This window comes from Salmo salar, chromosome ssa22, assembly GCF_905237065.1.
Source record: "Salmo salar chromosome ssa22, Ssal_v3.1, whole genome shotgun sequence".
Lineage (NCBI taxonomy): Eukaryota > Metazoa > Chordata > Actinopteri > Salmoniformes > Salmonidae > Salmo > Salmo salar.
In genome coordinates, this window is record NC_059463.1 from 57,564,031 (window position 1) to 57,590,891 (window position 26,861).

At 45.6% G+C, this 26,861-nt stretch overlaps 1 protein-coding gene across 2 annotated transcripts in view; it reads right to left on the reverse strand.

The window, feature by feature from the left end:
* Positions 1-26,861, reverse strand: part of rnf123 (ring finger protein 123) — a 270,077-nt gene that overhangs the window by 22,935 nt on the left and 220,281 nt on the right. For both annotated transcript variants that reach the window (XM_014168343.2, XM_014168342.2), the window contains exon 36: positions 11,452-11,546. In XM_014168343.2, the coding sequence (XP_014023818.1) occupies positions 11,452-11,546 (95 nt within the window). The remainder of the gene's footprint in view (positions 1-11,451; positions 11,547-26,861) is intronic.

The following is a 26,861-nucleotide window of genomic DNA, read 5'->3' on the forward strand; positions in this document are numbered from 1 at the left end:
CCTCCACCTCTCTGTAAAACCCACCATGCCACATAGTGACTAACCATAGCGCCTAACCCTAACCTTAAACCTAACCCTAACCTTAAACCTTAAACCTAACCCTAACCGTAAACCTAATTCTAACCTTTAACATAATTCTAACCTTAAACCCCCTAGAAATAGCATTTCCATGTCCCCAGTTGGTCTGCCTTTTTTGTTGAGTGCTCCACCTCCTATCTGCCTTGAATTGTAACAAGGAAGGAAAGTCAGTCTCCATCTCTATGTACAGCCAACATGGCCGCCAGGGGTTCAGGGTAGAGGTCGTCACGGATCCACCGGTACCTGGTCTAGGGCCAGGCTAGGTAATATAACAGTATATATGGTCTAGGACCAGGCTAGGTAATATAACAGTATATATGGTCTAGGACCAGGCTAGGTAATATAACAGTATATATGGTCTAGGACCAGGCTAGGTAATATAACAGTATATATGGTCTAGGACCAGGCTAGGTAATATAACAGTATATATGGTCTAGGACCAGGCTAGGTAATATAACAGTATATATGGACTAGGACCAGACTAGGTAATATAACACTATATATGGTCTAGGACCAGGCTAGGTAATATAACACTATATATGGTCTAGGACCAGGCTAGGTAATATAACAGTATATATGGTCTAGGACCAGGCTAGGTAATATAACAGTATATATGGTCTAGGACCAGGCTAGGTAATATAACAGTATATATGGTCTAGGACCAGGCTAGGTAATATAACAGTATATATGGTCTAGGACCAGGCCAGGCTAGGTAATATAACACTATATATGGTCTAGGACCAGGCTAGGTAATATAACAGTATATATGGTCTAGGACCAGGCTAGGTAATATAACAGTATATATGGTCTAGGACCAGGCCAGGCTAGGTAATATAACAGTATATATGGTCTAGGACCAGGCCAGGCTAGGTAATATAACAGTATATATGGACTAGGACCAGACTAGGTAATATAACAGTATATATGGTCTAGGACCAGGCTAGGTAATATAACAGTATATATGGTCTAGGACCAGGCTAGGCTAGGTAATATAACAGTATATATGGTCTAGGACCAGGCCAGGCTAGGTAATATAACAGTATATATGGTCTAGGACCAGGCCAGGCTAGGTAATATAACAGTATATATGGTCTAGGACCAGGCTAGGTAATATAACAGTATATATGGTCTAGGACCAGGCTAGGTAATATAACAGTATATATGGTCTAGGACCAGGCTAGGTAATATAACAGTATATATGGTCTAGGACCAGGCCAGGCTAGGTAATATAACAGTATATATGGTCTAGGACCAGGCCAGGCTAGGTAATATAACAGTATATATGGACTAGGACCAGACTAGGTAATATAACAGTATATATGGTCTAGGACCAGGCTAGGTAATATAACAGTATATATGGTCTAGGACCAGGCTAGGTAATATAACAGTATATATGGTCTAGGACCAGGCTAGGTAATATAACAGTATATATGGACTAGGACCAGACTAGGTAATATAACACTATATATGGTCTAGGACCAGGCTAGGTAATATAACAGTATATATGGACTAGGACCAGACTAGGTAAGATAACAGTATATATGGTCTAGGACCAGGCTAGGTAATATAACAGTATATATGGTCTAGGACCAGGCTAGGTAATGTAACAGTATATATGGTCTAGGACCAGGCCAGGCTAGGTAATATAACAGTATATATGGTCTAGGACCAGGCTAGGTAATATAACAGTATATATGGTCTAGGACCAGACTAGGTAATATAACAGTATATATGGCCTAGGACCAGACTAGGTAATATAACAGTATATATGGTCTAGGACCAGGCTAGGTAATATAACAGTATATATGGCCTAGGACCAGGCTAGGCTAGGTAATATAACAGTATATATGGTCTGAGGATGTCTGTCTGTTGTTCTCTGCATGGCTAAGAGAAAGGTCAGCCTCGGTAAAACAATTACTGGTATTAGACACCCCTTTACAGCATCCCCTTCTCTCAGTCTCCATTTTTCTCTATCGCACGCTCACTCTCCATCTCTCTCTCAGCCTTCTCTCACATTTCCCCTCTTTCGGTTTCTCTCCCTCTCATCTCCCTCCATCTCTGCCTCCTCTCTCTCTGCATCCTCTCTCTTTTCCCCCTCCTCCTCCCTCCCCCCTCTTGTCTGCCCACACAGTAGTCCCCTCTCTCTCTCTGCGCCATCTCTCTCTGCATCCTCTCTCTTTTCCCCCACCTCCTCCCTCCCCCCTCTTGTCTGCCCACACAGTAGTCCCCTCTCTCTCTCTGCTCCATCTCTCTCTGCATCCTCTCTCTTTTCCCCCACCACCTCCCTCCCCCCTCTTGTCTGCCCACACAGTAGTCCCCTCTCCAATTAATGAGAAATGATTAAGGCACAAAGCAGCGCTCCTGGTTACCTTGAAACCAAAAGCTGTTCTTAGCAAACATGGATCAACACATGGAGAGGAGTGTGGAAAGAAAGAGAGAAAGACGGAGAATGTGGAGAGAGAACGAGAGACATGCAGAGAGAGGAAGGGTGAGAGGAATGAATCTAATGAATCTAACGTGGTCTTCAAAAACAATGATAAACGGAGAGGAGTGTTGGGAAAAAAATACAGAGAGCAGCGAGAGACGAGAGGAGTGAGAGGTGAGAGCAGCGAGAGGGTGGCAGCAAGAGAGCATCGAGAGGGCGGCAGCGAGAGAGGAGCAAGAGAGCAGCGAGAGGGCTGCAGCGAGAGAGGAGCAAGAGAGCATCGAGAGGGCGGCAGCGAGAGAGGAGCAAGAGAGCATCGAGAGGGCGGCAGCGAGAGAGGAGCAAGAGAGCATCGAGAGGGCGGCAGCGAGAGAGGAGCAAGAGAGCAGCGAGAGGGCGGCAGTGAGAGAGGAGCAAGAGAGCAGCGAGAGGGCGGCAGCGAGAGAGGAGCAAGAGAGCAGCGAGAGGGCGGCAGCGAGAGAGGAGCAAGAGAGCAGCGAGAGGGCGGGAGCGAGAGAGGAGCAAGAGAGCAGCGAGAGGGCGGCAACGAGACGGCGGCAACGAGAGGGCAGCAAGAGGCGAGAGAGGAGCGCAAGAGGCAAGAGGGCAGCGAGAGGGCAGCGAAAGAGCAGTGAGAGAGGAGCGCAAGAGGAGGAGCGCAAGAGGCAAGAGGGCAGCGAGTGGCGAGAGAGGAGCGAGAGGCGAGAGAGGAGCGCGAGAGGCAAGAGGGCAGCGAGAGGGCAGCGAAAGAGCAGTGAGAGAGGAGCGCAAGAGGCGAGAGAGCAGCGAGAGGCGAGACAGCAGCGAGAGTAGCGAGAGGGCGGCGAGAGAGCAGCGAGTGGCGAGAGAGGTGCGAGAGAGCGGCGAGAGAGGAGCGAGAGGGGCAGCGAGAGGCGAGAGACCAGCAGCGAGAGGCGAGAGACCAGCAGCGAGAGGCGAGAGACCAGCAGCGAGAGGCGAGAGTGCAGCGAGAGGTGAGAGTGCAGCGAGAGGTGAGAGACGAGAGACCAGCGAGAGGTGAAAGGTGAGAGACCAGCAGAGGTGAGAGACCAGCGAGAGGTGAGAGACCAGCGAGAGGTGAGAGACCAGCGAGAGGTGAGAGACCAGCGAGAGGTGAGAGGTGAGAGACCAGCGAGAGGTGAGAGACCAGCGAGAGGTGAGAGACCAGCGAGAGGTGAAAGACCAGCGAGAGGTGAGAGACGAGAGACCAGCGAGAGGTGAGAGACGAGAGACCAGCGAGAGGTCAGCGAGAGGTGAGAGACCAGCGAGAGGTCAGCGAGAGGTGAGAGACCAGCGAGAGGTGAGAGACGAGAGACCAGCGAGAGGTGAGAGAGGTGCGAGAGAGCGGCGAGAGAGGAGCGAGAGGGCAGCGAGTGGCGAGAGAGAAGCGAGAGGCAAGTGAGAGAGCAGCGAGTGGCGAGAGAGGAGTGAGAGGCAAGAGGGCAGCGCGAGAGGCGAGAGGGCAGCGAGAGGCGAGAGGAGCGAGAGGGCGGCGAGAAGCGAGAGTAGCGAGAGGGCGGCGAGAGTAGCGAGAGGGCGGCGAGAGTAGCGAGAGGGCGGCGAGAGTAGCGAGAGAGGTGCGAGAGTAGCGAGAGGGCGGCGAGAGTAGCGAGAGAGGTGCAGGAGAGGTGCGAGAGAGGTGCGAGAGGGCGGCGAGAGGCGAGAGAGCAGCGAGTGGCGAGAGGTGCGAGAGGGCGGCGAGAGGCGAGAGAGCAGCGAGTGGCGAGAGAGGTGCGAGAGGCGAGAGGGCAGCGAGAGGGCAGCGAGGGAGCAGCGAGGGGCGAGAGAGGAGCGAGAGGCGAGAGTAGCGAGAGAGTAGCGAGTGGCGAGAGAGGACCGAGAGAGGGGCGAGAGTAGAGAGAGGGCGGCGAGAGAGCAGCGAGAGGCGAGAGGAGTGAGAGAGCGGCGAGAGAGGAGCGAGAGGGGCAGCGAGAGGCGAGAGACCAGCAGCGAGAGGCGAGAGACCAGCAGCGAGAGGCGAGAGACCAGCAGCGAGAGGCGAGAGTGCAGCGAGAGGTGAGAGTGCAGCGAGAGGTGAGAGACGAGAGACCAGCGAGAGGTGAAAGGTGAGAGACCAGCAGAGGTGAGAGACCAGCGAGAGGTGAGAGACCAGCGAGAGGGGGGAGACCAGCGAGAGGTGAGAGACCAGCGAGAGGTGAGAGACGAGAGACCAGCGAGAGGTGAAAGGTGAGAGACCAGCAGAAGCGAGAGGTGAGAGACCAGCGAGAGGTGAGAGACCAGCGAGAGGTGAGAGACGAGAGACCAGCGAGAGGTCAGCGAGAGGTGAGAGACCAGCGAGAGGTCAGCGAGAGGTGAGAGACCAGCGAGAGGTCAGCGAGAGGTGAGAGACCAGCGAGAGGTGAGAGACGAGAGACCAGCGAGAGGTGAAAGGTGAGAGACCAGCAGAGGTGAGAGACCAGCGAGAGGTGAGAGACCAGCGAAGAGGTGAGAGACCAGCGAGAGGTGAGAGACCAGCGAGAGGTGTAAGACCAGCGAGAGGTGAGAGACGAGAGACCAGCGAGAGGTGAGAGACGAGAGACCAGCGAGAGGTGAGAGACGAGAGACCAGCGAGAGGTCAGCGAGAGGTGAGAGACCAGCGAGAGGTGAGAGACGAGAGACCAGCGAGAGGTCAGCGAGAGGTGAGAGACCAGCGAGAGGTGAGAGACGAGAGACCAGCGAGAGACGAGAGACCAGCGATAGGTGAGAGACGAGAGACCAGCGAGAGACGAGAGACCAGCGAGAGACGAGAGACCAGCGAGAGACGAGAGACGAGAGACCAGCGAGAGACGAGAGACGAGAGACGAGCGAGAGACGAGCGAGAGAAGACCAGCGAGAGGTGAAAGGTGAGAGACCAGCGAGAGGTGAGAGACCAGCGAGAGGTGAGAGACCAGCGAGAGGTGAGAGACCAGCGAGAGGTGAGAGTGCAGCGAGAGGTGAAAGGTGAGAGACCAGCGAGAGGTGAGAGGTGAAAGGTGAGAGTGCAGCGAGAGGTGAGAGTTAACTGGAATGGTCGGCTCGCGGACAATCTGACAGGTTTTCAAACACACTAATGATTTAACTATCAGGTTAGCGAGTCCTTAGGCAGATACCCTGTATACCAAACTGCTCCTTATTCCCTTTATAGTGCACTACTTTTGACCAGGGCTCTGGCTAAAAAGTAGTACACTATATAGGGTGCCATTTCAGACTAACACTCAGTAAATACTTTGGCTGTCAGCCTGTCTGGCAAATAGCAGGTCTGAAACATTAGCAAAAATACCTTGGATCTCTCTCTCTGGTCTTCTCTGTATGGAAAGCTAAACAGAGGACTGTGTGTGTCTGACAACTGAGACCACTATTTCATCTACATTCTACTTCATTTGAATGATAACTTATGTACCTTATTAGAATGATAAAACAAGTCTATAGCTTAACAACATATACAGTAGAACAGATAAACTATATGGTCGTGGAATAAGTAGCCTTTTGAAATGCTTTGGCAATATTTACAGAATGTACTTCATGTCAATAAAGCAACTTAAACTGAACTGAAATGAATAGATAAAACATTATAGACAAAACAATGTCTAGCTCGTTCATATGTTCAGCATTATTAGGTTAGTCATAAATAAGGTAATCTAAAGGTACAGTGCCTTGCAAAAGTATTCATCCCCCTTGGCGTTTTTCCAAATTTTGTTTCATAACAACCTGTAATTTAAATATATTTGTATTTGGATTTCATGTAATGGACATACACAAAATAGTCAAAATTGGTGAAGTGAAATGAAAAAAAAAAAGTAAACTGAAAAGTGGTGTGTGCTTATGTATTCACCCCCTTTGCTATAAAGCCCCTAAATAAGATCTGGTGCAACCAATTACCTTCAGAAGTCACACAATTAGTTAAATAAAGTCCACCTGTGTGCAATCTAGGTGTCACATGATCTGTCACATGATCTCAGTATATATACACCTGTTCTGAAAGGCCCCAGAGTCTGCAACACCACTAAGCAAGGGGTACCACCGAGCAAGCGGCACCATGAAGACCAAAGAGCTCTCCAAACAGGCCAGGGACAAAGTTGTGGAGAAGTACAGATCAGGGTTGGGTTATAAAAAAATATCAGAAACTTTGAACATCCCACAGAGCACCATTAAATCCATTATTAAAATGTGGAAATAATATGGCACCACAACAAACCTGCCAAGAGAGGGCCGCCCACCCTAACTCACGGACCAGGCAAGGAGGGCATTAATCAGAGAGGCAACAAAGAGACCAAAGATAACCCTGAAGGAGCTGCTAAGCTACACAGCGGAGATTGGAGTATCTGTCCATAGGACCACTTTAAGCTGTACACTCCACAGAGCTGGGCTTTACGGAAGAGTGGGCAGAAAAAAGCTTAAAGAAAAAAAATATAGCAAACACGTTTGGTGTTCGCCAAAAGGCATGGTTGTTGTCCTGTTGGAAGGCGAAGCTTCGGCCCAGTCTGAGGTCCTGTGCACTCTGGAGCAGGTTTAATTCAAGGATCTCTCTGTACTTTGCACCGTTCTGGCTCTCATGAGGACCGCCACAGGAAAGGAAGACCCAGAGTTACCTCTGCTGCAGAGGATAAGTTCATTAGAGTTACCAGCCTCAGAAATCGGCAATTAACTGCACCTCAGATTGCAGCCCAAATAAATGATTCAGAGTTCAAGAAACAGACACCTCAACATCAACTGTTCAGAGGAGACTGTGTGAATCAGGCCTTCATGGTCGAATTGCTGCAAAGAAACCACTACTAAAGGACACCAATAAGAAGAAGAGACTTGCTTGGGCTGAAAAACACGAGCAATGGACATTAGACCGGTGGAAATCTGTAGTTTGGCCTGAAGAGTCAAATTTTGAGATTTTTGGTTCCAACCACCGTGTCTTTGTGAGAAGCAGAGTAGGTGAACGAATGATCTCTGCATGCATGGTTCCCACCGTGAAGCATGGAGGAGGAGGTGTGATGGTGTGGGGGTCCTTTGCTGGCGACACTGTCACTGATTTATTTATAATTCAATGCACACTTGACCAGCATGGCTACCACAGATTCTGCAGTGATACGCCATCCCATCTGGTTTGCGCTTAGTGGGACTATCATTTGTTTTTCAACAGCACAATGACCCAACACACCTCCAGGCTGCGTAAGGGCTATTTGACCAAGAAGGAGAGTGATGGAGTGCTGCATCAGATGACCTGGCCTTCACAATCACCTGACCTCAACCCAATTGAGATGGCTTGGGATGAGTTGGACCGCAGAGTGAAGGAAAAGCAGCCAACAAGTGCTCAGCATAGGGCTGGGTGATATGACCAAAATCTCATATCACGATATAGCACATTTTCTGTAAATTCAATGAATAAATAGTTTATATAAAATGACCACATGTAAAACTCTATTGCCTTACCTCCCTTTTCTTACCTCATTTGCACACACTGTATATAGATTTTCTTCAACTGTATTATTGACTGTATGTTTTGTTTATTTCATGTGTAACTCTGTGTTGTTGTATGTGTCAAACTGCTTTGCTTTATCTTGGCCAGGTCGCAGTTGTAAATGAGAACTTGTTCTCAACTAGCCTACCTGGTTAAATAATGGTTTAAAAAAAGCCTATTTCTTATTACATTTTGAATTAAACTCAACAAATAAAAGGTACTTACTCATATTTGATTATTTCTCCTTTTATTTAGAACTTTTGTGCAAATTTTCAATTAAGCATTTAATAAAATATAAAATATGAATCTATAAAATCTAAAAAAGGTAAATTGAAAACACTTCAACTATAGCTGCAAATAAAATAAATAGGCCTGAGTCGGGGGTTTGTTTTGAGCACTCCACTGTACTTTTTTTGGGTCTCATCCGTAGACTCTCTCCGTACTGTTTCACATGATTCTTGCGTAGGTGGTAAAAGAGGTTAGTGGTGTTTGAGCCTGTTGTTGGGACCGGCGTGCGGCATATTTTGCAGAGGACGATTTTCTGGTCCGTGTCAGACTTTTTACACCCAAACCACGTCCATGCGACCGAAGTAGCCCCTCTTTTAGGTACGAGCTCCGTGTCTCCGTGCTCTGTGTCACATTTCACTCTCCTCCATGTTTGTTTGTGTTACAAATTTCCTTGCACACAGAACGTTGCTGTAAAGAGTGTGATTTGCGACACAACAAAATAAACGATAAAGCATAATATGAAACGATATACTTTTTTCTATCGTCATATCGCTTAGCATATGTGGGAAGTACTTAAAGACTGTTGGAAAAGCACTCCAGGTGACTATCTCATGAAGCTGGTTGAGAGAATGCCAAGAGTGTGCAAAGCTGTCATCAAGGCAAAGAATCCAAAATATAAAATATATTTTGATTTGTTTAATTAACACTTTTTTGGTTACTACATGATTCCATATGTGTTATTTCATAGTTTTGATGTCTTCACTATTATTCTACAATGTAGAAAAACCCTTGAATGAGTAGGTGTGAGTGGTACTGTATATCCAGCCAAAATCCACACTTTGGATGAGAATATGCAACATAATATAAATCATTAGTAGAATGACTTTACATAAATATGTATCTTATATCTACACTGGTGGTAAGAAAACATGCCCTTTACTATTGGCCTAATCAGCGAGTGGAGATTACAGCTTGCTTCGACAAAACCAATGCTATTCAATAATAAAAAATATAAACGTTTTTTTTACAAAGTTGTAAAGTATGAAACAGCAGGGCATATATGACAGATGTACATGTTTCAGTGAGGATCAGTCTGTACCAGCAAGAAGCCTCCAAGGACATACCGATAATGACTAACTCCAGGTATTAATAACTTGCTTTAGGGACATCACAAGGCTGACAAATAACTTGCTTCAGGGACATCAGAAGGCTGACAAATAACTTGCTTCAGGGACATCACAAGGCTGACAAATAACTTGCTTCAGGGACATCACAAGGCTGACAAATAACTTGCTTCAGGGACATCACAAGGCTGACAAATAACCTTCCAAGTGAAAGTAAAGGTTACATCACTTAGGTCATAGTCCCTTGAGACAGTGTTAGAGGTTCTGGGTCCTGAGGTTACTCAGGCTGTAATCTAACCCTATTTTTGTAATACTGTTGTGTGATTGACTCTCTGCAAGTTCAAGTGTAAACAGTTCTATGATTGATTGATTAATTAAAATGAATGCATCACTTGAGTTCAATTTGATCAGATGAATCAAATGTGAAAACACTAATCTCATTTTCAATGCCACGATGTATCAACTGAAATTAATTCATCACTTTATCTGATTGGCTGTGTCAAATGTGATGCGACAACACAGAGCTAATCACAGTTTCAATTTCTCTCCTCATCAGGAGTAAAGTGGGACTGACAACATCAATTTAATTTCAGTTCAGTCTGTCCTTAACGACGTCCAATCTTTTCCTCTCAGCCTTTTGCACGTTGGCTTTCAGACCCTACACACAGTAGTAGTCAGTGTCCAGTCAGTGTCCAGTCAGTGTCCAGTCAGTGTGCAGTCAGTGTGCAGTCAGTGTGCCAGCTGAAGGTGAAGGTAGAGATCACAACTTCCAAAGACCTCATGGACATATTACTGTTGCTTCTAATGAAAACAGAGATTAAAGATCTCCGTCCTTTCAGCCAAAACAATGAAGTAATAGTTCTTCTACAGCGTCCTTCATCAGACCTCAGTGACACTTTAGAGCATAAATGAACCAAGTGAACTGTACGTTAAGCGCATATGACTTTGGACTTGAAACAAAGCTATGAAGAACATTTGCCTTAAACTGAGTCAGCGGACACAGACAGACAAAGTGGTCTCCGTCTACCTGCAAAAGGTTAAGGTGGGGGATCACACTAGAAGCTTTTCAAAGATGCAGCGACTTCATTTCAATTGTTTTCAATGAAGACAGAGGTTCATTCCTTTCAACCAAAGGGACAATAGAACTGCACTTCTATGGTATCCTTTATCAGACCTTAGCATCACTTTAGAATTTTGGGGCGGCAGGTAGCCTAGTGTTTAGAGCGTTGGGCCAGTAACCGAAAGGTTGCTGGATCGAATCCCCAAGCTGACAAGGTAAAAATCTGTCATTCTGCCCCCGAACAAGGTAGTTAACCCACTGTTCTCTGTTAGGCCATCATTGCAAATAAGAATTTGTTCTTAACTGATTTGCCTAGTTAAATAAAAAGGTTAAATAAAAAATAAAAATAAAAATAAATAAAAATAAAAATAAAATAAAAAATAATGGAAAATTAACGACGGATGGAAATAAATCAACTGCATAAAGGATAATTAAATGGTAAGGAACATTTACCACATATAACTTCAGCTTCAAACAAAGAACTGAAGACCTCCATCTGTCAGTCTCAGAATCTGGCCTGCATTAGGGAAAAGCATAGAATATCGTATTTCCCACTGAAGAGGAAGGGAATGTTTACTGTTTTCTCCTGACTAATGCTGCAGCACTCTGACTGAGTTGTCCTCAATGGGAACTCCGGAGAGGAGGATGAGGACAGACCAAAAGGGCAGGAGAAGAGGAATCCACACCCATTCCATTACAGCGAGACCACAGTTGAGAAAAGCAGAGAGAGTTGGGGAGATGGAGTCCATTCCACATCAATTCCATTACAACAAGACCACAGTAGAGAGAGAGAGACAGAGAGAGAGGAGAGACAGAGACAGCGAGAGAGAGAGTTGTAGTGTAGTATAGTGTAGTATAATATACTCACTGCTGTCTGTACTGGCTGTGGCCTGCCTTGACTCTATAGTCAGGAAGGTACTAGAGTGTAGTATATTGTAGCACATTGTAGTATAGTGTAGTATAGTGTAGCATATTGTAGTATAATATACTCACTGCTGTCTGTACTGGCTGTGGCCTGCCTTGACTCTATAGTCAGGAAGGTACTAGAGTGTAGTATATTGTAGCACATTGTAGTATAGTGTAGCATATTGTAGTATAATATACTCACTGCTGTACTGGCGGCGGCTTGCTTTGACTCTATAGTCAGGAAGGCTAACATCTGTTCCACCTTCTGCTCTTCCTCCTCGTGGATGTAGTCTGTATCTGCATGGGGAACCACACAGCTTACAGTTAGATGGAGTTACAGTTGGGAAACCACACAGCTTACAGTTAGATGGAGTTACAGTTGGGGAACCACACAGCTTACAGTTAGATGGAGTTACAGTTAGGGAACCACACAGCTTACAGTTAGATGGAGTTACAGTTAGGGAACCACACAGCTTACAGTTAGATGGAGTTACAGTTGGGAAACCACACAGCTTACAGTTAGATGGAGTTACAGTTGGGGAACCACACAGCTTACAGTTAGATGGAGTTACAGTTGGGGAACCACACAGCTTACAGTTAGATGGAGTTACAGTTGGGGAACCACACAGCTTACAGTTAGATGGAGTTACAGTTGGGGAACCACACAGCTTACAGTTAGATGGAGTTACAGTTGGAGAACCACACAGCTTACAGTTAGATGGAGTTACAGTTGGGGAACCACACAGCTTACAGTTAGATGGAGTTACAGTTGGGGAACCACACAGCTTACAGTTAGATGGAGTTACAGTTGGGGAACCACACAGCTTACAGTTAGATGGAGTTACAGTTGGAGAACCACACAGCTTACAGTTAGATGGAGTTACAGTTGGGGAACCACACAGCTTACAGTTAGATGGAGTTACAGTTGGGGAACCACACAGCTTACAGTTAGATGGAGTTACAGTTGGGGAACCACACAGCTTACAGTTAGATGGAGTTACAGTTGGAGAACCACACAGCTTACAGTTAGATGGAGTTACAGTTGGGGAACCACACAGCTTACAGTTAGGAGTTACAGTTGGGGAACCACACAGCTTACAGTTAGATGGAGTTACAGTTGGGGAACCACACAGCTTACAGTTAGATGGAGTTACAGTTGGAGAACCACACAGCTTACAGTTAGATGGAGTTACAGTTGGGGAACCACACAGCTTACAGTTAGATGGAGTTACATTTGGGGAACGACACATTACATCACTCATTTTACACAGTAAACAGAGATCTTAAACAAAGATAACACATTTTCCTCAAATACAAAATAGTAAAATCTCAAAGATAAAATATCTTACACATGCATCATTCAAGAGAGCAGCCTCCCATGCCCCAGCTCTCCTCCTGAATCGTTCCGTCTGAATCCCCAGCTCAAGAGAACAGCTCTCCTCTCCCCTTGAATCGTTTCATCTGAATCCCCAGCTCAAGAGAACAGCTCTCCTCTCCCCCTGAATCATTTAGTCTGAATCCCCAGCTCAAGAGAACAGCTCTCCTCTCCCCCTGAATCATTTAGTCTGAATCCCCAGCTCAAGAGAACAGCTCTCCTCTCCCCCTGAATAATTTAGTCTGAATCCCCAGCTCAAGAGAAAAGCTCTCCTCTCCCCCTGAATCATTTAGTCTGAATCCCCAGCTCAAGAGAACAGCTCTCCTCTCCCCCTGAATCATTTAGTCTGAATCCCCAGCTCAAGAGAACAGCTCTCCTCTCCTCCTGAATCGTTTCATCTGAATCCCCAGCTCAAGACAACAGCTCTCCTCTCCGTCTGAATCCCCAGCTCAAGAGAACAGCTCTCCTCTCCTCCTGAATCGTTTAGTCTGAATCCCCAGCTCAAGAGAACAGTTCTCCTCTCCCCCTGAATCGTTTCATCTGAATCCCCAGCTCAAGAGAACAGCTCTCCTCTCCCCCTGAATCGTTTCATCTGAATCCCCAGCTCAAGAGAACAACTCTCCTCTCCCCCTGAATCGTTTCATCTGAATCCCCAGCTCAAGAGAACAGCTCTCCTCTCCCCCTGAATCGTTTCATCTGAATCCCCAGCTCAAGAGAACAGCTCTCCTCTCCCCCTGAATCATTTAGTCTGAATCCCCAGCTCAAGAGAACAACTCTCCTCCTCTCCTGTCCATGTCATGTCTAGTCTGAGATCCAGTAAAGTGCAGTTAACACTATACATCATTGTTACAGCAGGGTGTCAGGCAAGGTGTCACCACTTAGCTGACAGAACTAACAGAAACACAACCTCTAGTTATTCATCCTGGTATGGTAGTGCCCTCTCAAGTTCCAAGTGGTCATTGAACACAGCTGATTGTACAGGCTCCATCAGCCTCTCTCTCTCCCTCCCTCCCTCCCTCCCTCTCTCTCCCTCGCTCCCTCCCTCCCTCTCCCTCCCCCTCCCTCTCCCTCCCTCCCTCCCTCCCCCTCCCTCCCTCTACCTCTCTCCCTCCCTCTACCTCTCCCTCCCTCTCCCTCCCCCTCCCTCCCTCCCTCCCTCTCCCTCTCCCTCCCTCCCTCTCCCTCCCTCCCTCCCTCCCTCTCCCTCTCCCTCCCTCCCTCCCTCTCCCTCCCTCCCTCTCTCCCTCCCTCTACCTCCCTCTCTCTCTACCTCTCTCCATCCCTCTCCCTCCCTCTCTCCCTCCCTCTACCCCTCTCCATCCCTCTCCCTCCCTCTACCCCTCTCCATCCCTCTCCCTCCCTCTACCTCTCTCCCTCCCTCTACCTCTCTCCCTCCCTCTACCTCTCTCCCTCCCTCTACCTCTCTCTCTCCCTACCTCTCTCTCTCCCTCCCTCTACCTCTCTCCCTCCCTCTACCTCCCTCTCTCTCTCCCTCCCTCCCTCCCTCTCTCCCTCCCTCTACCTCTCCCTCCCTCTCTCTCTCCCTCCCTCGCTCTCTCCCTCCCTCTCTCTCTCCCTCTCTCTCCCTCTCCCTCTCTCTCGGTCTCCCAGCCTCTGAAGCAAGAAGCAAAGAGAGCGGTAGTGTTTTTTGGGGTTGGTCAGATGTTGCCGTGTTGGCTCATAGCCACGGCACACAGAGCTGAATGATTAGATAGAGCTCAGCGGACGCCAGCCAGGCCAAACATATGGTACAGACTGGGTGGGATAATACACTGATATCCCTTATTGAGAAACACAGAGATCTTACATTTACATTTTAGTCATTTAGCAGACGCTCTTATCCAGAGCGACTTACAGTAGTGAATGCATACAGCCAGGCCAAGCATATGGTACAGACTGGGTGGGATAATAAACTGATATCCCTTATTGAGAAACACAGACATCTTTATTCTCTTCTATGCATATGGTGCTTTCATATTCTATACACTAGTCTATATAATGTTTAGCAAATACCAAGCCGTATAAAGAGCTGCTTTGTCCAGGTAAAAGTTGGCCACTGCCAGAGTCTCTGAGCCAACAGGGACGTGTGTGTGTGTGTGTCTATACATGAGTGAGTGTGTGTGTGTGTGTCTATACATGAGTGAGTGTGTGTGTCTATACATGAGTGAGTGTGTGTGTGTGTGTGTGTCTATACATGAGTGAGTGTGTGTGTGTGTCTATACATGAGTGTGTGTCTATACATGAGTGTGTGTGTGTGTGTCTATACATGAGTGTGTGTGTGTGTGTGTGTCTATACATGAGTGTGTGTGTGTGTCTATACATGAGTGTGTGTGTGTGTGTGTGTCTATACATGAGTGTGTGTGTGTGTGTGTGTGTCTATACATGAGTGAGTGTGTGTGTGTGTCTATACATGAGTGTGTGTGTGTGTGTGTCTATACATGAGTGTGTGTGTGTGTGTGTCTATACATGAGTGTGTGTGTGTGTGTGTGTGTGTCTATACATGAGTGAGTGTGTGTGTGTGTGTGTGTGTGTGTGTGTCTATACATGAGTGAGTGTGTGTGTGTGAACCATTCACCTTCTCTACTGTTATTATGGAGGATGAAGCACAAAGAGAACACCGTTGTTGTTACAGGACCAACCACCTGAACACTTTAATATATACTTATTAGAGGTCGACCGATTATGATTTTTCAACGCCGATACCGATTATTGGAGGACCCAAAAAAAGCCGATGCTGATTAATCGGACGATTTTTAAATATATATTTTTCATAATGACAATTACAACAATACTGAATGAACAACAAACACTTTTATTCTAACTTTATGTATTATATTAAATCAATAATGAAACATGTTCAATTTAGTTTAAAAAAATGAAAAAACACAGTGTTGGAGAAGAAAGTAAAAGTGCAATATGTGCCATGTAAGAAAGCTAACGTTTAAGTGCCTTGCTCAGAACATGAGAACATATGAAATCTGGTGGTTCCTTTTTAACATGAGTCTACAATATTCCCAGGTAAGACGTTTTAGGTTGTAGTTATTATAGGACTATTTCTCTCTATACCATTTGTATTTCATATACCTTTGACTATTGGATGTTCTTATAGGCACTATAGTATTGCCAGCCTAATCTCGGGAGTTGATAGGCTTGAAGTCATAAACAGCGCTTTGCTTCAAGCATTGCTAAGAGCTGCTGGCAAACGCAGGAAAGTGCTGTTTTAATGAATGCTTACGAGCCTGCTGCTGCCTACCACCGCTCAGACTGCTCTATCAAATATCAAATCATAGACTTAATTATAATATAATAAACACACAGAAATACGAGCCTTACGTCATTAATATGGTCAAATCCAGAAACGATCATTTCGAAAACAAAACGTTTATTCTTTCAGTGAAATATGGAACCGTTCCGTATATTATCGAATGGGTGGCTACCCTTTAGTCTAAATATTGCTGTTACATTGCACAACCTTCAATGTTATGTCATAGTTATGTACAATTCTGACAAATTAATTACGGTCTTTATCAGGAAGAAGTGGTCTTCACACAGTTCGCAACGAGCCAGGCGGCCCAAACGGCTGCATATACCCTGACGCGAATGCGCTTTTGTTAAATCATCACCCGTTTGGCGAAGTAGGCTGGTGATTCGATGATAAATTAACAGGCACCGCATTGATTATATGCAATGCAGGACAAGCTAGTTAACCTAGTAATATCATCAACCATGTGTAGTTAACTAGTGATTATGTTAAGATGTTTTTTATAAAGATAAGTTTAATGCTAGCTAGCAACTTAGATTGGCTCATTGCAGCCACAAGGTCCTTTTGACGCTGCACTTGCGTAACAGGTGGTCAGCCTGCCACGCAGTCTCCTCGTGGATTGCAATGTAATCGGCCATAATTGGCATCCAAAAATGCCTATTACCGATTGTTATTTAAACTTGAAATCGGCCCTAATTAATCGGCCATGCCGATTAATGGGTCGACCTCTAACACTTATATTGGGATATTTATGGGAACTTACTAAAAAGGCAAAGAGGAGGGGGGACAGGAGGAGGAGGGACAGGAGGAGGGAAAAGAGGAGGGACAGGAGGAGGGAAAAGAGGGACAGGAGGAGAGAAAAGAGGAGGGACAGGAGGAGGAGGAGGGGGGACAGGAGGAGGGAAAAGAGGAGTGACAGGAGGAGGAGGGAAAAGAGGAGGGACAGGAGGAGGAGGGACAGGAGGAGGGACGACAGGAGGAGGAGGGAAAAGAGGAGGGACAGGAGGAGGGAAAGGAGGAGGGGGGGGCAGGAGGAGGAGGGAAAAGAGGAGGGACAGGAGGAGGAGGGACAGGAGGAGGAGGGACGACAGGAGGAGGAGGGACAGGAGGAGGAGGGACAGGAGGAGGAGGGAAAAGAGGAGGGACAGGAGGAGGGAAAGGAGGAGGGGGGACAGGAGGAGGAGGACTGAAAAACAGCTTCTATCTCAAGGCCATCAGACTGTTAAACAGCCATCACTAACATAGTGGCTGCTGCCAACATACAGACTCAAATCTCTGGCCACTTTAATACATTTAATAAATGGATTTAATAAAGGTATCAGTAGTCACTTTAAATAACGGCACTTTAATAATGTCTACATATCCTACATTACTCATCTCATATGTATATACTGTATTCTATACCATCTACTGCATCTTGCCTATGCCACACGGCCATCGCTCATCCATATATTTATATGTACATATTCTCATTCACCCCTTTAGATTTGTGCGTTTAAGGTAGTCATTGTGAATTTGTTAGATTACTTGTTAGATATTACTGCACTGTCGGAACTAGAAGCACAAGCATTTCGCTACACTCGCATTAACATCTTCTAACCATGTGTATGTGACCATAAAATTGTATTTTATTTCAGGAGGAGGAACAGGAGGAGGGACAAGAGGAGGAGAGGGACAGGAGGGACAGGAGGAGGGACAGGAGGAGGAAGATGGACAGAAGGAGGAACAAGAGGAGGGACAGGAGGAGGAAGATGAACAAGAGGAGGAGGAGGGACGAGGGGGGACAGAAGGAGGGACAGGAGGGACAGGAGGAGGAAGATGAACAAGAGGAGGAGGAGGGACGAGGGGGGACAGAAGGAGGGACAGGAGGAGGGACAGGAGGAGGAGGAGGGACGAGGGGGGACAGAAGGAGGGACAGGAGGGACAGGAGGAGGGACAGGAGGAGGAACAGGAGGAGGAGGCACAGGAGGAGGAGGCACAGGAGGGGGAGGGGGGACAGGAGGAGGAGGAGGAACAGGAGGAGACACAGGAGGAGGGGGGACAGGAGGAGGAGGAACAGGAGGAGGCACAGGAGGAGGAGGGACAGGAGGAGGAGGAGGGACAGGAGGAGGAGGCACAGGAGGAGGAGGGACAGGAGGAGGAGGAGGGACAGGAGGAGGAGGAGGCACAGGAGGGGGAGGGGGGACAGGAGGAGGAGGGACAGGAGGAGGAGGGACAGGAGGAGGCACAGGAGGAGGAGGGACAGGAGGAGGAGGAGGGACAGGAGGAGGAGGAGGCACAGGAGGAGGAGGGGGGACAGGAGGAGGAACAGGAGGAGTAGAGTCCTGACTTGCAGCATGGCCTTTGAGAGAGATGGAGACATTTTTAGAGATGTTTGAAGTGGATAAATGTCCATCAGCCTCCTCTCCTCTTCTTTCCTCTAGTGGCTGCTGTGTGTTTAATGCTGCGTACCATCTGAGACGCTCATCTATAATGTATTGCTGTCCGCCTGGCTGGTCGACTGTCTTCACAGCTCAGTTACCCTTGGAGAGGCAGGAACCTGTCCTTCAGTTCAGCACGACTGAACAATAAACATGGTCTTCGTTCGGCAATTCTACTATTATCATCATCATCCATAAAATCAATATTTTTTCAACCTTGAGAATGAAGAATTTCTCAGTGTATTATTAATCTGTGATTCCAACACCATCATCATCCATTTTTAACTGTATTATTAGAATCATTTGTTGTAATCTCAGAGCCAACCTTAACCCCTAGAACCAAGCCCAGAGCCAACCCTAGAGCCCAGAGACAAGCCCAACCCGAGAGCTAAGCCCAGAGCCAACCTTAACCCCTGGAACCAAGCCCAGAGCCAACCCTAGAGCCCAGAGACAAGCCCAACCCGAGAGCTAAGCCCAGAGCCAACCTTAACCCCTAGAACCAAGCCCAGAGCCAAGCCCAGTGAGAAAGCAGAGCCACAGGGACTGTTTTCACAAACAAATGACAGAGGGAGAGAGAGGGGAGGAAGGAGGGAGGGAGAGAGAAGGGGGAGGTGGGGGGTAGTGATGAAAATAACCCGTGTTAGCAGCAGCAGCTGATGGGACAGAGGCAATGCCTCCCGCCACTAACCCTCTCCTCTTCCTCTCCTCTTCCTCCCCTCCCTCACCCTCTCTGTTTGTGAACTTGGCCATGTCCTTGCCACAGTGCATTTAGGTGGAACATAGCAAGACACAGAGGAAGTATATATATATATATATTGGCAGGTTTCTGGAGGGTTGGGGAGTAGGGCAAGAATTTGTATCTCCTGGTCACTGAACCAGAGATCCACATTCTTCAGAAAGTAGTCATACCCTTTGACTTATTCCATATTTTGTTATGTTACATCCTGAATTCAAAATGCATTCTATATATTGTTTTTTTTCTCTCACCCAGACATTTTTGCACATTTATTGAAAATGAAATACAGAAATATCTTACATATTAATATTCACACCCCTTTTGCTATGCCACTCCAAATTGAGCTCAGGTGAATCCAATTTTCTTAAGATGCCACAACAACTTGACTGGAGTCCACCTGTGGCCAATTAAATAGCTTGGACATTATTTAGAAAGAAACACCTGTCTATGTAAGGTCCCATATTTGACAGTGCATGTCAGAGCAGAAACTATTGTCCAATTAACTGCCCAAAATATCTCCAATATATACTTGTGTTCAGGCATGTCTGGGGAAGGGTATGAAACAATTTCTAGAGTGTTGAAAGTTTCCAAGAGCACGGTGTTCTCCATAATTTGGAAATACCCAGACTCTGCCTAGAGCTGGCCGTCCAACCAAACTGAGCGACTAGGCGAGAAGGACCTTGGTTAAGGAGGTGACCAAGAACCCAATGACCACTGACAGAACTACAGTTCCATGGCTGAAATGGGAGAACCTACCAGAAGGACAACAGTCTCTACAGCTCTTCATCAATCTGGGCTTTATGGGAGAGTGGCCAGACAGCTGAGAAAAAGCTGAGAGAAAAAAAGGCACGACAGCACAACCGAAGTGCATTTGCAAAAAGGCGCGTGAACGACTCCGAGAATAAGGCAAAAATATTATGTGCTCTAATGAGTGAGAAAATGTAACTCTTTGGCCTGAATGCAAAGTGCAATGTCTGGAGTAAACCAGGCAGAGCTTATCACCCATTTCACACCATCCTTACCGTGAAGCATGATGGTGGCAGCATCATGCTATGGGGATCATTTTAAGCGGCAGGGACTGGGAGACTGGTAAGGATAGAAGGAACAATGAATGGAGCCAAAATACAGGCAAATCCTTAATGAAAACCTGCTTCAGCGTGCAAACGACCTTAGACTGGGGGCAAAGATTTGTATTCCAACAGGACAATGACTCCAAGCATACAGCCAAAACAATTCTGGAATGGCTTCATAACAAGAATGTGAAAGTCCTTCAGTGCCCCAGCCAAAGCACAAACTGGAATCCCATTGCAAATCTGTGGAAATACTTGAAGATTGCTGTTCACTGCCACTCCCCGTTTAACTTAAAAGAGTTGAGAAAATCTGCAAGGAAGAATGGGAGAAATTCCCCAAATCCAGACGTGCAAAGCTGGTACAGACATACCCAAGACGACTCAAAGCTGATACAGACATACCCAAGACGACTCAAAGCTGATAGAGACATACCCAAGACGACTCAAAGCTGATACAGACATACCCAAGATGACTCAAAGCTGATACAGACATACCCAAGACGACTCAAAGCTGATACAGACATACCCAAGACGACTCAAAGCTGATACAGACATACCCAAGACGACTCAAAGCTGATACAGACATACCCAAGACGACTCAAAGCTGATACAGACATACCCAAGACGACTCAAAGCTGATACAGACATACCCAAGATGACTCAAAGCTGATACAGACATACCCAAGATGACTCAAAGCTGATACAGACATACCCAAGACGGCTCAAAGCTGATACAGACATACCCAAGACGACTCAAAGCTGATACAGACATACCCAAGACGACTCAAAGCTGATACAAACATACCCAAGACGACTCAAAGCTGATACAGACATACCCAAGACGACTCAAAGCTGTAATCGCTGCCAAAGGTGCTTCTACAAACTATTGACTCAGGGGTGTGAATACTTATGTAAATGAGATATTTCTGTATGTCATTTTCAATAAATTTGAAATCTCAATAAACATGTTTTCACTTTGTGTGTTGTGTGTAGGTGAATTATTATTTTTTTCATTAATTTTGAATTCAGGCTGTAAAAACAAAATGTAGAATATGTCAAGGGATATGAATACTTTCTGAAGGCACTGTACGTGAATTAAGGGTAACAATTAAGAACTGTGATTGTTTTAAATTAAAATGGTCAAAAATATATAAAATAGCTTCTCTGCAAAGAGCAATTTCTCAAGCAAGAATTTTGCTAAGACTGTCTGGGAGTGGTCTGAGTGGCGAGGTGAAACTGAAAACTAGCTGTTATTGGCAGAGAGTTTTGGAACTTTTTCACATTTTTATTTTACCTTTATTTAACAAGGTAAGTCAGTTAAGAACAAATTCTTATTTACAATGACGGCCTACCAGAAGGCAAAAGGCCTCCTGCGGGGACCGGGACTGGGATTAAAATAAAAAATGTAATATAGGACAAAACATACATCACAACAAGAGAGACAACAACACTACATAAAGAGAGACCTATGGCAACAACACAGCATGGTAGCAACACAGCATGACAACAACATGGTACCAACACAACATGGCAGCAGCACAACATGGTAGAAGCACAAAACATGGTACAAACATTATTGGCCACAGACAACTGCACAAAGGGCAAGAAGGTAGAGACAACAATACATTGATACTAAGAAATCCTTAGGCGCTGACAATTTAGACCCGTACTTACTTAAGTGTACTGCACCTATCATTGCTGGTTCAGTGACACACATTTTTAATCTAACATTAAGCACAGGAAATATCCCTAAGGTGTGGAAAGCAGCTTTTGTTCTGCCACCTACATAAGGGAGGTGACGGTAGTGATTTGGATAACTATCGACCCATCTCTAGGCTCCCTTGTCTGGCAAAGATCCTAGAATCTATAGTCAACAAACAGTTACAGTCTTTTCTTTCTGCTAACAGTATTCTTAGCACCAATCAATCTGGTTTTAGATCTAAACACAGTACCACATCGGCCACTATGCTTGTTGTAAATGATATTACAAATGCCTTAGATGATAGAAAGCACTGTGCTGCGTTGTTTGTAGATTTGTCAAAAGCTTTTGACACTGTAGACCATGCTATCCTTTTGAGTAAGCTGTCATCTATAGGACTGGGCACTGATGCCTGCCGATGGTTTTATGACTATCTTAAAGATAGAACTCAGGCCGTCATGGTCGACGGGGTCAAGTCTGACCCCCTACAGTTACTTAAAGGGGTCCCTCAGTGTTCAATAATTGGCCCACTATTGTTCTCACTTTATATAAACAACATTGGTGATGATGTCAGATATTGTAAATTCCATTTATATGCAGATGACACAGTGATGTACTCTATTGCTCCAACAGCGGACCAAGCTTTAATGCAGTTGGAGTCTGATTTTAGGATACTACAGGAGTCTCTTTTACAGCTTAAACTTGTTTTAAACGCTAAGAAAACAAATGTCATGTTTTTTTCTAGGTCTAAACTCTCAGTTAGAAACACTTTTGTAATCACTAGCTTGGATGGTACACAAATCAAACAGATCTCTGCATATAAATACTTAGGGGTATGGTTAGATGATAAGCTTTCTTTTAAAAAACATGTTACTGAATTGGGAAAAAAGCTCAAATTCAAGATAGGGTTCTTTTACAGAAACAGGGCTTGTCTGTCCTCCGTAAATAGAAAACAAATTGTGCAGGCTACTTTTATATCCGTTTTAGATTACGGCAAACACATTAAAACCACTGGATGCTATTTACCATTGTGCACTCAGGTTTATCACGGGTGATAGTTACAAAACTCATCACTGTATCTTATATCAACATGTGGGTTGGGCGTCTCTATCTGTGAGGCGAGAGCAACATGCTCGCTTGTTTATTTCTAAAGCGCTTCTTTTAAAACTACCTCCATATATATCATCATTCATTTCCACTAGATATACTAATTTTAAAACCAGATCACAGATGTGGATTACATTAGAGACTCCTGCGGTCTCCACAGAGTTGGGTAGGACTGCCTTTAGTTCCTTTGCACCTTATTTATGGAACAAACTGCAGATCCAACTTCAGTTAGACACTCTGGTGTCCCTTGCCCATTTCCAAAATGTTATGGAGGATCAATATGATGTTGTCTGTGATTGTTTCTGTTGAATTGTCTTTGTTTTGTATGTTTGAAATGTTCTTGTCTGTATGCCTAAAACTGTACATGTCAACATGTTTACACAGGGCACAGCCGTAAAAGAGATCCAGGTCTCAGTCTGTTTTCCCTGTTAAAATAAAGATTTCAATTTTTTTTTTTTAAATACATCATGCGAAGCAGCCACAACTGTCAGTAAGAGTGTCCATGATCGAGTCTTTTAATGAAGAGACGGAGATAAAATGGGCCAGTTTGAGTGTTTTTTGCAGCTTGTTACAGTCGCTGGCTGCAGCAAACTGAAAAGAGGAGCGACCCAGGGATGTGTGTGCTTTGGGGACCTTCAACAGAATGTGACTGGCAGAACGGGTGTTGTATGTGGAGGTTGAGGGCTGCAGTAGATATCTCAGATAGGGGGGAGCGAGGCCTAAGAGGGTTTATAAATAAGCATCAACCAGTAGGTCTTGTGACGGGTATACAGAGATGACCAGTTTACAGAAGAGTATAGAGTGCAGTGAAGTGTCCTATAAGGAGCATTGGTGGCAAATCTGATGGCCGAATGGTAAAGAACATCTAGCCACTCGAGAGCACCCTTCCCTGCCGATCTATAAATTACATCTCCATAATCTAGCATGGGTAGGATGGTCATCTGAATCAGGGTTAGTTTGGCAGCTGGGGGTGAAAGAGGAGTGATTTCGATAGAGGAAACCAGGTATAGATTTAACTTTAGCCTGCAGCTTTGATATGTAATGAGAAGGACAGTGTACCATCTAGCCATACTCCCAAATACTTGTATAAGGTGACTACCTCAAGCTCTAAACCCTCAGAGGTAGTAATCACACCGGTGGGGAGAAGGGCATTCTTCTTACCAAACCACATGACCTTTGTTTTGGAGGTGTTCAGAACAAGGTTAAGGGCAGAGAAACTAAGAAAGCGTTGTTGTAGAGTGTTTAACAGAAAGTCCGGGGAGGGGCCAGCTGAGAATAAGACTGTATCATCTGCATATACATGGATGAGAGAGCTTCCTACTGCTTTAGCTATGTTGTTGATGTAAATTGAGAAGAGCGTGGAGCCTAGGACTGAGCCTTGGGGTACTCCCTTTGTGACAGACAGTGGATAAGACAGCAGATGTTCTTACTTCATACACTGCACTTTTTGAAAGAGGTAGTTAGCAAACCAGGCCAAAGACCCCTCAGAGACACCAATACTTCTTAGCCAGTCCACAAGAATGGAATGGTCTACAGCATCAAAAGCTTTGGTCAAGTCATTAAAAATAGCAGCACAACATTGCTTAGAATCAAGGGCAATGGTGACATCTTTTAGGACCTGCTGCTGTGGCTTCTGGAAGGAAATGCTTTCGGCATTTTCAACCGGTGTCGCTCATTCAGCCAACAGAAGCTTTCAACCAGTTCTCCCCATTAAGCAATGAGTCAGAGTCAGAGGCCGAGCTTCCTTTGGTCTCTCCTCCACCCGTTACGGGGTCTGAGATGCCGAAGCCTCCCACCATTAGCTCTGACAAATTGAAAACCCTAGTCATTGGCGACTCCTTTACCCGCAGTATTAGACTTAATAATCCCGCGATCATACACTGTTTACCAGGGGGCAGGGCTACCGATGTTAAGGCTAATCTGAAGATGGTTCTGGCTAAGGCTAAAACTGGCGAGTGTAGAGAGTATAGGGATATTGTTATCCACGTCGGCACCAACGATGTTAGGATGAAACAGTCAGAGGTCACCAAGCGCAACATAGCTTCAGCCTGTAAATCAGCTAGAAAGATGTGTCAGCATTGAGCAATTGTCTCTGCCCCCCTCCTAGTTAGGGGGAGTGATGAGCTCTACAGCAGAGTCTCACGACTCAATTGCTGGTTGAAAAATGTTTTCTGCCCCACCCAAAAGATAGCATTTGGAGACAATTACAGCCTGGCTTGATGAGGAGTGACGGACTCCATCCTAGCTGGATGGGTGCACTCATCTATGAACATGGACAGGACTCTAGCTCCTCTAGCTCCACAATGAGATAGCCAGCCTGCCAGATTAGTGGAGTCTGCCACTAGCACAATCAGTGTAGTCAGCTCAGCTGTCCCCATTGAGACCGTGCCTGTGCCTCGATCTAGGTTGGGCAAAACTAAACATGGCGGTGTTCGCCTTAGCAATCTTACTAGAATGAAGACCTCCTCCATTCCTGCCATTATTGAAAAAGATTGTGATATAAAAAGATATCTCATCTCAAAATAGGCCAACTTAATGTTAGATCCCTCACTTCAAAGGCAGTCATAGTCAATGAACTAATCACTGATCATAGCCTTCATGTGATTGGCCTGACAAACATGGTTGAAGCATGATACATTTACTGTGTTAAATGATGACTCTCCTCCTGGTTACACAAGTGACTATATCCACCGCGCATCCCACAAAGGAGGAGGTGGTGCTAACAGCAAATTTCATTATTATTATTATTTAATTTTTTCCCAAGACTGCGTTTTCGTCTTTGGAGCTTCTAGTCATGAAATTATGCGGCTACTCAATCACTTTTTATAGCTACTGTTTACAGGCCTCCTTGGTCATATACAGCGTTCCTCACTGAGTTCCCTGAATTCCTTCGGACCTTGTAGTCATGGCAGATAATATTCACATTTTCTGTGACTTTAATATTCACATGGAAAAGTCCACAGACCCACTCCAAAAGGCTTTCGGAGCCGTCATCGACTCAGTGGGTTTTGTCCAACATGTCTCCGGACCTACTCACTGCCACAGTCATACTCTGGACCTAGTTTTGTCCCGTGGAATAAATATTGTGGATCTTAATGTTTTTCCTCATTATCCTGGACTATCGGACCACCATTGTATTACGTTTGCAATCGCAAAAACAAATAAATCTGCTCAGACCGCAACCAAGGATCATCAAAAGCCGTGCAATAAATTCTCGGACAACCCAATGATACCTAGATGCCCTACCAGACTCCCTGTACCTACCCAAGGACATCAGAGTACAAAAATCAGTTAACCACCTGAGGAACTACATTTAACCTCGCGTAGTACCCTAGATGAAGTCGCACCCCTAAAAACAAAAAACATTTGTCATAAGAAACAAGCTCCCTGGTATACAGAAAATACACGAGCTTTGAAGCAAGTTTCCAGAAAATTGGAACGGAAATGGCACTACACCAAACTGGAAGTCTTCCGACTAGCTTGGAAAGGCAGTACCGTGCAGTATCGAAGAGCCCTCACTGCTGCTCGATCATCCTATTTTTACAACTTAATTGAGGAGAATAAGAACAATCCAAAAATGAATTTTTGATACTGTCGCAAGGCTAACTAAAAAGTAGCATTCCGCAAGAGAGGATGGCTTTCATTTCAGCAGTGATAAATTCATGAACTTCTTTGATGAAAAGATCATGATCATTAGAAAGCAAATTACGGACTCATATTTAAATCTGTGTATTTATCCAAAGCTCAGTTGTCCTGAGTCTGCACAACACTGCCAGGACCTAGGATCAAGGGAGACACTAAGGTTTTTTAGTACTATATCTCTTGACACACTGATGAAAATAATCATGGCCTCTAAACCGTCAAGCTGCATACTGGACCCTATTCCAACTAAACTACTGAAAGAGCTGCTTTTTGTGCTTGGCCCTCCTATGTTGAACATAAT